This window comes from Anthonomus grandis, chromosome 9 (genome assembly GCF_022605725.1).
Source record: "Anthonomus grandis grandis chromosome 9, icAntGran1.3, whole genome shotgun sequence".
Lineage (NCBI taxonomy): Eukaryota > Metazoa > Arthropoda > Insecta > Coleoptera > Curculionidae > Anthonomus > Anthonomus grandis.
In genome coordinates this window covers 21,868,219-21,883,379 of record NC_065554.1, presented here as the reverse complement: position 1 = coordinate 21,883,379, position 15,161 = coordinate 21,868,219, and the positions used below count along the sequence as shown (strand labels likewise).

At 31.7% G+C, this 15,161-nt stretch overlaps 1 protein-coding gene across 2 annotated transcripts in view; it reads left to right on the top strand.

The window, feature by feature from the left end:
• The first annotated feature begins 299 nt into the window (after positions 1 to 299).
• Positions 300 to 15,161, top strand: part of LOC126740608 (male-specific lethal 1 homolog) — a 28,436-nt gene continuing 13,574 nt past the window's right edge. Inside the window, exons 1-7 of one of the 2 annotated variants that reach the window (XM_050446707.1) lie at positions 300 to 654; positions 706 to 1,158; positions 2,252 to 2,380; positions 4,810 to 5,299; positions 5,356 to 5,480; positions 5,534 to 5,658; positions 11,833 to 12,039. In XM_050446707.1, coding sequence (XP_050302664.1) covers positions 847 to 1,158; positions 2,252 to 2,380; positions 4,810 to 5,299; positions 5,356 to 5,480; positions 5,534 to 5,658; positions 11,833 to 12,039 — 1,388 coding nt within the window. In that variant the 5' untranslated portion in view covers positions 300 to 654; positions 706 to 846. Of the gene's footprint in view, positions 1,159 to 2,251; positions 2,381 to 4,809; positions 5,300 to 5,355; positions 5,481 to 5,533; positions 5,659 to 11,832; positions 12,040 to 15,161 lie in introns of both variants that reach the window. The other variant, XM_050446706.1, reaches the window with a different exon arrangement.

Sequence of the window (15,161 nt, the reverse complement as noted above, 5' to 3'; positions counted from 1 at the left end):
CTTAAAATTGGGGTGAACAATGTGAGAAAACAACTAAAGAGAAAATATGTAGAAACCAAATTAAATGAAGCCGGAACAAATTCTAAAAAAATATAGAATATATGAGTAAGAGCGAAAGAAAGCAACGAACTTTTCTCTTAAAAAATCCGAAATAAAGCTAAAGAACAGTTTTCCAAAACAAGTGATAAATCCACTTGGCAACTATGTATTCCTCTATTTTGCTCCTCTACAGGATCGCCGTTGACGCATGTCAAAGACCCCTTTGACATTTGACAAGTATGTATGTCAAGCTGTCAACGCTATATTGTCAATAAATTATTTCAAGCCGATATTCGATTTTAAGATTTCTCCATTTTTGTGTTTTCAGAGCTTTTTTTAAATGGTTTTACTATAAAAGACCCAACAGAATTCAGTTATGTCCCGTAAGAAGTGTGCAACTATAAAAAAACAGCTTTCTACCTAAGCATTTTGCGGCTTTTTATTGAGTGCGTTGTGGCGATGTGCATACAAAGAATAAACAACAGTGTTGTATTCTAATTTGACCTCACTTTTTTCATTTAAAAAACTGCCGTTTAGCTTTGTTTTATACTTTATAATCTAACAAGTGCTTTATATAACAAACTAGCTAAATCTTAGCAGTAAAAGGCCTTAAAGGTAACCATAAAACATATGTTTTCAAGACTGTAATAATGGGGACATTTATAGACAAACAGAACCCTAAAGAGCAGGTTGCTAATATTCGGTAAAAAGAACGCTGCAAATTAAGGGTCATAAGGGACAATTAACCGATGCGTCCGTCGTTTGCCCTGCGTAAACAATGACCAAAACTTTCGTGTGTTGTCGAAAATGAACGACGGATTCAAGCATGAAAGCGACACGAATCTGATCGACAATTTGTTAAATAAAGTCCATTGTCAATCGCAGGACCCACCCCTGCCCCAAATCAACGAAAACAGGGTCGAAATTGTCCAAAATCTATCCAAACAAATCGAGGCTTCTCAAGCGAGTCCGTCGGACGCCAGCTGTCAAACCGCGGAAAGTGAGGTTAAGGAGCTGAAGGAATGGTTGATTTTGCATACTGACTTAATTCAGCACCAAAACGAGGAAATATTAAAAAGGGAACGCCAGATTTACCTGCTACAGAAGGAAAATGAAATGGTAAGTTTCTGAACAATAATTTCAGCGAAGTTTTTTTTTAATTTTCTCTGTGTAACGCCCTTTTTAACGGTCTTTTTTTACGACTAATGTAGGGCAAAAATGCAAATTTTTTAATCCTTTTTAAGGCCTTAATTAAGGAGTTTTCTTAGGCCCTCACTGAGCACATATAAGGAGTTTTTCTGGTATATTAAATCATTAATTTTAGATTATTTTCAAGGTCAAAAAAATGTTTGTATACAAAAGTATGTATTGTTTACATGTTTTATTCAAACAGTGGCTTTTAAATTTCAAAAGGGTAATGTAATAAAATATCAATAGGACATATAAAATCATAAGTTTTAGGGTAATTATAATAATATATAGTTTTATCTGTCAAATTTATCAACATATTTAATTATAGATGGGTTATATTAAAAAAAAACAACAATAAATAAAAAAAATTTAACATATTGTAAGAAAAGGCTATGAAGCAGCATGGGGGAGAGATTTGTCATGATATCAGACTTCTTCACCAATATACATATATTTTTCAAGTTTAAACTTGATTTTTAAACATTAGCGCTACACTTCATATTACTTGCTTAGTTTTAGACATTGTTTATGATCTATTAATGAGAGACAACTTTTAGTCTGTTTTATGCTTAATTAATTGGGTGTTCACAATTAAAAAATTATGACAATCATGATGGTCAAATATGTAATAAAGTATGAGATATTCCTAAATGGCTGAATATTTAACGAAAAATTGTACTGGTACAGTTTTCTTCATGGTTTTCAACCAATGAGTAATTAAAGCTTATGAATCATTACAATGAATGAAATTAATTAATTTTTACTATAGAATTATTCCGTGATTGTGATTACTATTAGCAAAATACTGTACTCTATATTTTCTAGTATCTCAAATATGTTTAAAAGCCACTAAATGTAAAAATTTACTTACTTTACATTCTGGTCAATACCCGTAAACTATAAAACCATAATTTTACCTTGCATACATTTATTTGATAGAGAGAGAGCCGGAGATATGTTCAAGTACTTGTAGGAGAAGATTTATGATCCATGTAATGAACAAACGTTGCATGCTTTTTAGCTTAAAGAGAGACTATTGAACTTAGAAAAAAGCATTCAATATTCACCGCAAGAGGCTCAAAAGGACTCGGAACTAGGCGAGCCTTATGAGGAACCTATAGAGGACTCCCTTTTGGAAGATATGACCCAGGTATGTTTTATTAAATTGAAATTTAAAAGTGATTTGTTAGTCTAAAAAAATGGGTTCACAAAGCATGTACTATTAATTTGAACTAAATAGAAATAAGTAAGCAGGTGTAATTCTTATTTTAAAAATATGTTATCTGTCTAGATTTTTTTCTTACCAGAAAGCTATATTTAATGCTCTAATATTTTATTTTTTTTATTTTTATTTTTTATTTTTTTTTTATTCATTAAACGGGAAACCCCCATTACAAAAAAAAATAAATAATAAAATACAGTTATGTCAATAATTAATAATCCTTACTTAAACTATTAAGAGTTAAAGTACTTAACTAAAAAAAAAGACTCTAAAGTAAATAAACAAAAAAAAAATATCTTTGTATTAACTAATAGATTAGGAACATAAATTCTCACTTGGTTTACCCATCAGACAACATATTAATTAAAAATATTAATTGAACAATACTAAGTATTCAAAATTTTCATTAAACCACCCTTAAAAGACCCATATGAATTGTCAAAAACATCTAACCTCTCCTCCCGATCCAAAAAATCTAGAGATCTCACCAAAAAAGAGTTTTTACCATAATTGGTTCTATGGAACCCAATATGAAATAAATTATTTTGTCTAAGTGTTCTCTGAGGAATAGAAAATTTAACCTGGCAAAGTTAATCCGGACAGGATATAATACCATTCAACAACTTATAGATAAAACAGATGTCAAACATTGTTCTTCTTTTATCCAAAGACAAAACTTTAACATAATTCAATATTTGGGAATAATCATGATTAGCAATAAGATCCAAATTAAACATAGTTATAATATCTTAAAAATTTGTTCTGCACACTCTCCAGTAATGACTTATAGACATTATACTGGGGAGTCCAGATAATTGAGCCATACTCAAGCTGTGATCGTACCAATCCCACATATACAGATTTGACAGCCTGCAATGATAACCCCTTACAATTTCTAAGCGTAAAACCCAACATTCTATTAGCTTTTACTACTATTTGGCCTATATGATTGCAGAAGTTTAATTTCGTGTCAAAAATCCTTAGCAACATCCTTTAATTGAAGTTTCTGGCTGTTAATTGTGTAAAATGATGGTATCCTACTTTTTTTCCTATGAAATGAAATTTGGAAGCATTTATTAATATTCAAATCCCACAAATTATTTTGGCACCACAGAGAAAGGCCATCAAGATCTTTCTGTAAGAGGCTGATATCAAGTTCATTCATAATAACCAAGAAAAGTTTGAGGTCATCAGCAAACATTAAAAATTCACAATACTCCAAGACATCCCTAAGGTCATTAACAAACAAACTAAATAGCAAAGGAGAGCAGTGTCCGCCTTGTGGCACTCCAGAACAAACTTCAATCACCCTAGATATAAAATTATTATTAATATTTATTAAGAAATATTACTACATTTTAATTATTGTTTAAGTATTTTATTGCTTTTAAAATAAAATGAATGATCTAGACTACAAAAATTGCAAAATAGAGTGATGTGAGTGATATTAGGGAAACCAATGAAATGCTACAAAATTTAAAATGGGTGCCACTTAAAGAGTATCTATTACTTATTAATACTCACTTTTATCCACAATCTTTTTTTGGCCAAGCATGGCAGTACCTGTGGGACAAGCTCTCATACAATTACGATATTCACAATTATAATGCGCATAATAGAACGGAGTTTTATATACCATAAGTTACTCAAGAACATACTCAAAATTTTTTATTTTGTAATGGGTTAAGCAAATATAATAAGCTGCTAACACAATTAAAAAAAAAATGAATATGTGAATTCCTTTAAAGTGATTAAACTGTTTGTTGACAACCCTTGGTGGTTGATCTTTACTGATTTTTGAATGTAATTTTAGTGAATATGTTTGTTGTTTTTTTTTCTTTGGGAACTGTACATAGGTATGATTTTGACTGTTTTGGGTGTTTTATGTAATAATTTGGAAATTGTCTTAGTTTACTGACTAAATAAATAAAATACAACATAAGTAAAGAATGTCAGATGCGATACTATTATCATTAAACACTCTGAAGACCACATTGAAATGGTTCCCAGTCACTTTCCCGGACAACCACTTTCCTGAATTCCAAGCAGATTTTTTCCTAAACCCCATTTTCCAGGAAAGAATGTCTACCAAACTTTTAATTTACTTTACTGCATTTTTCTTTAAACAAAAATTGTTGGGTAGAAGTACTGAATATCCCAACCCAACTATGAATAAATTTTATGACTGGATAAAATACTATTACTTTGAAAAAATAGTTATTCAGGAAAATTACAATTCAGGAGTCAGCATTTGGGAAAACGGGTGTTTAGAGATAAAATTCCTCTCTGCTTTTACTAAAAAACTTATTTGACATTAAATTGCTCGTCACAAATACAAAATTCTCTTGACCCCTTAGGACTCTTGCGAGGCCTATGAAGAAGACAACAAGGAACATTTAATAGGCATAGTTGAATCTTTTGTTAAGCATGGGAACAACACTGCCAGTTCCCCAATAGATGTGGTGGGTTTTCGGACTGGAGCACAGAATATTAGTGATGGCGAATCTCAACTAGAAACCCCACCTAGAGAAGAGTTTTCTATTGAAAATCAAGGAAACAAAAGTGACATTGAAGAAGAGGAAGAGGACGAGGATCAAACGGAGGAGTTCGTTACGCCAGAACTCGATAGTGAGGACGATAGTTTTAGTGAAACGCGTGAGCGCGAGAAAGAGGACTCGTTTTCCGAATATAATTTTACCGTTGACAATTTTTGCGAGTTTGATCCTATGAAAAACATTAAAATGAGCATCAGGCGTAAGAGGATTAGTAGCTCATCGGTTTTATCTAACAGTGAGCCGAATTTAATCAGTGAGAAAAGGGGCAGGGGGATTAAGAAGAGAAAGAGGCGTAAGTGATGAAGTATCAAAAAAAAAACATATTAGTTTACTAATATTTATTTACAGGTTTAGGCAAGGACATTCAAATAATCACCTCAAAAGAGCCATATTATGTCAATATTGACAATGAAGAAGTGGTACCGGAACCTGACCAGGATCTGGTGATTAGCAGTACTACTGAAAACTTAGAAGTATGTTTTCTGTTTTATAAATTTATTGAAGTATAAATCTCGTTTCTTTGAAGGTTCCTAGGTGGCGTGTCAAGCACTACACGAGCTGCTACACCATGGAGGGCACCGAAAATCTCGACGATGAAGTTTATAATAAACGACATATGCGCCTTGAAATTGACGAAAGGAGGCGAAAAAGGTTTTCATTTTATTTATTTATTTGTCACAGTATCAATGGCAATTACAGATAACAAAATATAACAGTACATTAAAAACGATATAAAAATACAGTAAGAATATACACTCTTAAGTATAAAGCTTCATCAGTATTACAAAGAGGTAATATGACAATCATTAAATCACAGTTCTAAAGTAACATTGCAGATTGATGTTTACAAAGCTATTAGGTTAATTTGGAGTTGATTCAGAGAAATTTGGTAAATATCTATATCACAGGGATATGTACTGAATAATGAATACATTTTATATATAGATAATGCCTTAAAACTATTAATACCAGAGATATCCAGTTAGAAACTGTTTCTTGATCTAGTTCTTCCAGCTTTAAATTAAATTTTAATTTCAGATAAAATCCTGGTACAATCCTCCTCATTTCTAGTAATTTGAAAAAGAAAATTGCTACATGTTTTTATCTTTCTGTTTTCCATAAATAAACACTCAAACATATTAAGCAGAGTCCAATTATCAAAGCCTCATTTAAGAAACTTTCTTTGGATACATTCAAGACAGTTAAACCAAGTATCTCATTCCAAAGACCATATAATGGAGCCATATTCTATTTTTAGTAAAACAACACTTTCAAACAACTGACCACATATACTTTGGTTAAAATTCTTAGTGGTTCTCATAATAGAACCTAAGACCTTTTATGCTTCTTTAACTTTTATACCAATATCCTTAGAAAAGGTTAAACCAGCATCAAATATTATACCCAGCTCTTTCTGGCTAGAGGTAGCGCATAGAAGTGAACGATCAATCTTGTACACATGTCTATGAACATTTATATTAAACATAAAACTCAAGGAACTGCATTTCTGTCTATTGAGGGAAAATAAAAAAGTAATGGTTCCAAATTTGACACTAGAGGAACATCCTAATCATTAGAATAAGGATTCGACCTAAAACCACTGATTTCCACAATATTTTGCTTCTCTGACAAGTAAGACATCAACAAGATAAAAAAGATATGTTTTATTAATTTATTTCCATTACAGCATAATATTTCTTGATTTCTCATTACATGGGCAGTAGTTTTCTTTTTTTTTTTGTGGTATTAAAACCCTCTTTTTCTTCTTTTCAACCCTGCAAAACCACTCTATTTGTCACTCTGTTCACTACATTATTAAAATTCTGCGGTAATAATTTTGATGAATTTTTGATTTTTTTGCATATTATTTCGGTGAGAGTCCATGCTTTCATTTAATAGAAAATATTGCTGAAGACATAACTGCGTAATAAACGTATTTTTAATGGAATTTTTAACCTTCTAGTGGTTAATACTTTTTTACTCTTTTGAAATGATGTTCTGGTTTGCTCTATCCTGCTTTTAATTTTATAAGTGCCATTTTTTATTCAATAAACAGACCTCATATTTGCACTCTTTTTGCTACTTTCTCATCTATTGGTTAAGTTTTTAGCAATTTTTTTTTAATTTAAATGATTTTGTGGCATTGCAATAAATTTTTCAAGTTGTTTCTGCGTTATTTGACGTAAAAGACGGTTGCTCATTTGTACATAGGTTTAATATTTAATAACAATCGATTTGCAAAATATAAATTTATTTTGCTCTACAGTTAACAGACTCAAACATTGCCAAATTCAATGTATTACGTGTAAAATACATAGTAGTGCATATACACAAGGCAAAATCGACAAAATTTAAAGCATTGTAACTAAAACATTTATATAAAATATCAACCTTAAACCTCTTATGGTTTTCACTACAGTTAGGCACCTTAATAGTCTTAAGACTTTTGAACCTAAGGCCACATATTAAATAATATTTTTAACAAAATAACAAATAATAGAGTACAATATTTAAAAAAAATTAACAACTAAACATAGGTTAATAATAATTAAACTACTCTACTAATTCTAAAATTAATGTTCCAATATTCCTCTTCTATTGTATTATTCTAGCTCTCGCTCGCAGGGTAGCTATTTTAACAATAAAGTTTTGCTGCAAAATGTTATTGTCCTGTATATGTCTTGTGAAATGGTTTTAAATAAATGATTTTTTTAAATATTTGGACAAAAAATAATCCAGCAGGGTCAAATCTGGACTTCTGGCAGGCACATGCACAACAACTTGGATGTTGGACCTTTTCCAATTCCACTGATTGGGAAAGTCAAAAACTGAATTAACCCTTTAACCGAATGAATTCTTTCAGTATGGGGTGGTGCCTCATCTTGCTACCATAACTGTCGTAACATATTTAACAGTTCATTCAATAATCATTCAATATCTGGAGGTAGTATTCATCATTTAAATTTTCCCCGTAAAAAATTGGGGGCAGTATTTTACTTTAATAGAGCCCTGATGACGGCTAAGCTCTTGCAAATTGGTGGGATGAACCTTTAGGATCTTGCGCAACCTTCAATGAAATATTTCGAAAATTTAATATTAAAATTTTTTGGGTATAGAATAATTGAAGCTATGGACCATTTTGAAACTTGAAGGTCTTTTATGTGAAATGAAATTGAAAAGCATTTGTTTTTATAGGCATGTGTCAAAAGTAGTAGTAAATTAAGTTATGCAGGAAGGCTGAGCTAATGTTGTAGCATATATCTACATAGTTTTATTTATATATTTTCCTGTTGTATGTCAGCCGATAATAGAAATATTAGTTTTACAGCATTTAATACAGCTTCTTCGCGTCCGTCGGTCTTTCGTCGGGGTTTATTAAAACTTCCAAATTCCTTTAAACTTTGATTCAAACTATTAAATGGTGTAATGAGGTATCGCATGCTTAAGATATTGTGCAAATATCGATCGCACGATCGATGATATTTTTGAATTTCTGCTTATACTGTAATAAATTCTTATCCATCTTATTCTTTTAATTAGTTTAAATTGCTAAATTGTCACATTGACAGTCAAAGAATACAATTATTACTGTTGGTTACAGCTAAATAAAATATTGTTTTAAAATAAATTTCAAAAAAGACATAAAAATTTACATTTCATATTAAATTCAAGAGACAAAGCTTATAATATTGCAAAAATAAATTTAGCTTCCTGAATCACAAGACGGTCCTATTTTTTTTAAGTTAAAAATACCATTTTATGTTATAAACAATTTGGAAGTTGAAAGTTTTAATATTGTATAATGTTCAGGTGGCCAATATGTAACGAATAGTCTGATCTAACAACGTTATTTTATAGAGGAAAAAATTACCTTAGTACAGTTTTATTTCATTTCACATAGGATTAAAAATAACATCAGATAAAAAATAAAAAAAGTGTTTTCAAAATTTCGGTTCCCGGATATTTCCGAACGTATCCGGATTTTTTTAAATTTTTAGACGGAATTTTAATAAAAGTTTTAATAAGTATCGAATTACGCAACTTAATTTAAGGTTTCTGAGATCCAATCATGAGGCCCCGACCCTGTACTCTTTAGTATATTATAAATAAATTGATTAAATTTTTGGTCTGTAAATGTTTAAGTGGCTTTTATTTTTAAATTCAAAAAATTCATATGGTCTAAAAATGTTGTGCTCTATTTTTGTTGTGCTGGTAAGAGATTATTCGAGTTCACATGATTTATAAATTAAATTTGTTGGATATTATGATCTGAAATAAGTTTTCTGTTTTCAAATTAGTCGAATAATAAAGATTTTATTAATCCATGCGCTCATCCTTGTAGGCTCAAAAATGGTCTGTTGAAAGCCAAATTCCCCCAATAAATTAAAAAAAAAAAAATTGTAGGTATCCGTGTTTGGTTCCCCAACATGCACATTGGAGTCCGTGACTACTGTTTGATTTTTATTTAGCTTCAATAGAACACTGTTCATTCACTGACAAAAACGATTCAGTGTTAGAAATGTATCAAAATGTCCTGCAGGTGCAATAATTCAATTCCTTATCCAGTAGCCCATGTTCCAATAAGCATAGTACATACACTATCGGACAGAAGTAGAGCAACAAAGTTCAATTTTATTCATGTTTGAATAAAAAAAATTATTGGGTTGTGATTTTTCGCTAAGCTTAATGTCACACTATCCTTACACTGAAAGTAATATTTCAGTACATTTTGGTGTACTTTTAATCATTTTAAGAAAGGTAAATATGAGTGATTATAAAAATTGATAAGAATGGGGGCGACAAAAGTAGAGCAACAAATTGTATTTAACAGTATTTTATTTTACTTTAGTTCAACAAAAAATATTTAACACATTTAACAACAAAAACAATTGAAAGTAATACATTAGTAATTGATAGAATATCCATTATTATTAATTACTTGCTGACAACGGCGCGGCATTGAAGCAATCAACTTCTGAATGACATTTTCGGGAAGACTTGTCCAAACTTCACTAATTTTATTTATTAAGGATTGTTTATTTGGAAACATTTGGGTACGAATACGACGTTCTGCTTCTTCCCAGAGATTCTCAATGGGGTTAAGATCTGGGGATTGTGCTGGCCACTGTAAAACACGAACATTATTTTCCCGAAACCACTGTTGAACAACTTGTGAACAATGTTTTGGATCGTTGTCCTGTTGAAAAATAAAACGCAATGGCATTTTCCATTCTGCATAAGGAAGCATAACAATCTGCATGATATTCCTATAAACAAATCGGTCCATCGTATCATTAATAAAGTGCATAGGGGCTACCCCATTCCATGAAAAACAACCCCTTAAAAATACACTATCTTTACCATGCTTAATTGTAGGTGTTACGTATTTAGGATTAAAGCTTGTATTGATTGGTCGCCTCACACGCCTCATTCCAATAGAATTCCATATTTTGTAGCGCGTTTCATCACTGAATAGAACTTTTTTCCAGTTATTGTGGTCCAGTTTAAATGCCGGCGTGCAAATGCCAACCTTGCTGCTCTATTTCTTATTGAAACTAACGGCTTTTTAGCTGGACGTCTACTAAATAACTTTGCGTCTACTAACCTTCTTTTTTGTACTGTTCGTATGCCAATCGTAATTTCTGGAATTTCTGCAATAATTCGAGGTGCGGACTTCCAAGGATCATTTTGGCAAATAATTTTGATGCGTCTGTCAGTCATTACTGATGTTTTCCTTGGCCTTTCCCGATTTTGGCAACTTCTCTAAATGTCCCCTCTCATTATACGATGATATTATTTTGGACACAGTGTACCGGGGTAACTCAAACTGTCGGCAATGAAATATCGGCTTGTTTGTTACCTTCCATGAATCCATTCACAACTCTTTGCTTCAAGTCTTTTGTGGTCAAGTCAAATTGGAATTCCTCTCAGCATGATTAATCTTACACAGAAATGTTCAAAAAAACATAAAAATCACCTTACACAATTATTTTATCCCTTTATTTTTGCTAAAACCCTTCTTTTGAACAAATTATTTGAATGTTGCTTTACTTTTGACGCGTTACTATGAAGCATTTAAACTTAAGCGTCAAAATAAAATCATTTGTTTTGATTGCGAAAATTTTTATTGACATTGATAATCATAGCCTACTTTGTAGTTTTAAAACTTAGTGGATTTGTATACATTATCATGCATTTATAAGTTTAAAATCGGTATTTGCAAATATTTCTGGAGGTGTTGCTCTACTTTTGTCCGATAGTGTATATATTCTTATCTGCATTCTTACTCCAGTTGTCCACTTTTTCCTTGGAGGGATCTGATGTTGAGATGCAGCAATATGTTCACCGTCTTCTCTGGTAAGAATATATTTGGCCCTTGATGTGAGGTGCTAGCTAATAGATCCATTGTTAGGGGGGTTTTATTTATTTATCGAGCTCCAATCTTGAAAGAGAGCTCATTTGTTTTGTGTTTAATTTTTTATACATTGAACTAGTTATTCCATTGTCCACTAGGTACTCCTCAACTTCTTTTACTGCTGAATCTACCGAGAGTCCCGAGACAAGCAGACATGAATATCTGTTTTCCACTTTAAGAATCGAATTTCCATCTCTTTTTCCCTGAATTAGAGGTGGTCTTAGTTTTTTATTAAATCCTCTTTTCTTTTGCGTTTTCCAGTTAGTATTATCATGATCATCATCATCAGTTTTTTGTTTATTTAGGTTTCCGTTTCCTTGATTTAAACAATTTTATCATATAATTTCGGTTGAGAAAACATAATACATATACTTAATAGAATTATTATAAAATGCTATAAATGATTTTAGATGGGACGTACAGCGAATAAGAGAGCAACGGGTAATAGAAAAACTAAAACTGCGACAGGAACGGATAGCGTCCGGGTCCAAAGGGGAGAGCGATCAGGACTCGATGACGTCGCTGTGGCCCCAATCGGACGACGTTCGATTTCTGGACATCGCGGAGGAATTGCCGGTGGCCGCGTTCGGTCATCCCGTACCGAAAATTGTACCCAGGTGAGTATTTTGGTCATGATAGGAGTTTTTTTAAAAAAAATCAGGTTTTATTGTGAAAACAATCAAAAAACCCTATCATTTATTCAAATCGTGGTTTTTTATTAAAATAGCCTATTTTTGTGGTTATAACTTTTAATATACAAAGCCGTAAACCTTACTGCGCTCCATCTTCGATGGGCCTCGGTCAAACTTGGGTTGTCACCTATCATAGTTCAAAATTCTAGAAAAATATATTCATATTTCTTGCTTGTAACCCTTGCGATGATATTAGACCAACCATTATAATTTTTTGTAATCGAAAAATTCATACCTAAGAAAAAATGTCAACACGAAATGTTTATGAGGTTATTACTTCTTCTAAGAAGAAACTGTACGTTGGACCAGATGGCACTCCGGCATTTTTCCTAAAGAAATGTGTTTGTGTCCTCACGAAACCGATACTATTAATTTATAATAAATCTCTGCGTACTGGTTCTTATCCCACTCTCTGGAAGAAAAGTTTTCTAAAACCCATTTTTAAATCTAGTAGTAGAAACGAAATTTCCAAGTATCGGACTGTGTGTAATCAATCTGAGTTGCTTAATTTATTCTTTATTTAATCCTAATTAATATGAATTTATAAAAGGTAGATCTATTGATGCTAATTTGGTGCTGTATATCAACTACCCAAATGTCTTTTCAGTAGTATTCTGTTCACGAAGTTTTGGTTCATACCAGCCATAATTTAATTCTTCTTTTAGGATATTTTTAAGGGGTTTTTTCTTCTGTTTCATCAACAGGCATTAAAAACGTCCGACAATCGATTCCTAATAAAAAAAAAACTGGTGTTTTAACTGGGAATAGTAGAGGAGAATATACTACATACAAAAAAATAGACTCATCAAATTAATTTGTACAGGGTAGTTTTGGGAGAGGTGAAAAATCGTGTAAATTACGATTTACGCTTAAAGTTGACGTTGAATCGAAAAAAATTAGATGCCAAAGTTGTAGAAAATACAAATATCTGCAAGTTTTGTAGAAGCCACTTTTTAGCATAACCTCAAAATTGTCAAGAAAAACACGGAAAGCGATTTTTCAGTTTTAAATTTTTATTATCAGAAAAATGTTTGTTTTAAAATAACTAAGGTCCTAAGCAACCGCTAAATAACTAACTCCTAAATAACTACGAATTTTTTGTCAAATTAAATTTTTCAACATTTTCCTGAGATATTCCATTTTTTTTTCATTTTGGAATCATTTTCATCGTTTTGGAATCTACTTTTCAGAAAAAATTAAAAAAATATATACTTACCGAAGATAAAAAAATACCTCTGAAAAATGTCATACTATACTGTTACTCTATTATATACTATAATATATACTATATGTTACTATATACTATACTAATACTGTTGCAACAATAAAAGTTGCAATTTTTGCCTAAATTTTAGTAAAATAATTAAATTCTTCGGGAAAAAATACAAAAGAAGCTGTATTTCATTCTTTATTACATATTGTGTACCTTGCGTAATGAAATTGTAAATTAACGAATCCACACAACCAAACTTATATGGAATCACCCAGTAATTTCGCAAAATGGAATTTATTTTAAAAAATAGTCATTGAGGATTAAAGGGCACTTTTTCAAAACCAAGTTTATTAAAAAAAATAATAAAACTGATTACAGTTTTCACAATAATAGAACAAAAAACAAAAAGTGTAGATTTCTATAAAAATGATTTTTCTGAATATGACAATTTAACAAGAAAGTTAATTTAAAATTAAATGTTAATAATCAGTATTGCCACCTCTAGCATCGATGCAAGCACGAAATCGACGAGGCATGCTATTTATCAAATTGTCAATGTCTTCTTGGGGAACATTTGTCCATTCCTCTAAAACCGCTTGAATAAGTTGCTCAGTGTTACCAGGAGCATTCTGGCCAGCTCTAATCTTTTTTTTTTATCTTATCCCCTAAGTGCTCTATAGGATTAAGATCCGGTGAGCAAGAAGGCCACTCTAAAATGGCAATACCTTCCGTTTCTAAGAAACATTTTGCAACTCTGCTGGTATGTGGAGGGGCATTATCTTGCATAAATAAAAAAAAATTGCCAAAACCACCTCGCCAGAGCCTAACTACAGGTTGCAATACCAAATCTACATACCTTTGACCTGTTAGGGTTTGTCGAATTGGAATTAAAGGAGTTCTTTCACCAATCATAATTCCACCCCAAAACATTACAGTACCTCCTTTGTATTTCGGGATAGGTTTGGCAGCACGAAGTCTAGCTTGTCTCCCTCTACCTCTTAAAATGCGAATCCGCCGGTCATCGGATCGTAGTCCTATTCTGGTTTCATCCGAACATAAGACATTTTTCTAATTTTCAATATCCCAATTTTCATGCTCCAAACACCAATTTAAACGGTCAATTTTATGTTGCCTTGAAAGTTCTGGAACCCTTAACTGTCTTCTGCTAAATAATTCCCGAGCGCGAAGTCTTCTTCTAATAGTTTCGACAGAAACACTCACACCCGTAGCTTGTAAAAGTTGCCTTTGAAGCTCTGGATGAGATGTTGTGGGATTTCTTCTTGCTATTTGAGCTAAAAAGCGATCCTGCCCTTCAGTAGTTGCTCTTTCATGACTTCTCCTTGGTCTGTTTTTTAAGGTTCCCAATTCCAGAAATCTTGAATATGTTTTTGAAACAACACCTTGTGTAACCCCCACCGTTCTAGCTATCTGCCTTTGTGACATGCCTTGTTCTGCCAGAGCAATAATTCTTCCCCTCTGAACTTCCGATAGCCCAATATATGGCATTCTTGTTTAGTTTTCAAAAATAAATAAATTATAAATTTGATGCGACTTGCAAGTGAAACAGTAAAATCGACACTGCTAGGTAAAACATTATTATTTATTATTAATCTGCCTGTCCTTGAGAGTAAATACTTGTACTTTTTTATTGCTTGCAACAAAAAATATCTTACTAAAATATTTCGTATTAATACAAGGTGATTCCATATAAGTTTGGTTGTGTGTATTATACTCTTATGCCTGGTATAATCTATATTGGTAGATTTGAAATGGGTATTTTTTTTTTAATTCTTTCTCGTAGATCATCAATAGTCTATACGATCGATTTATAGTC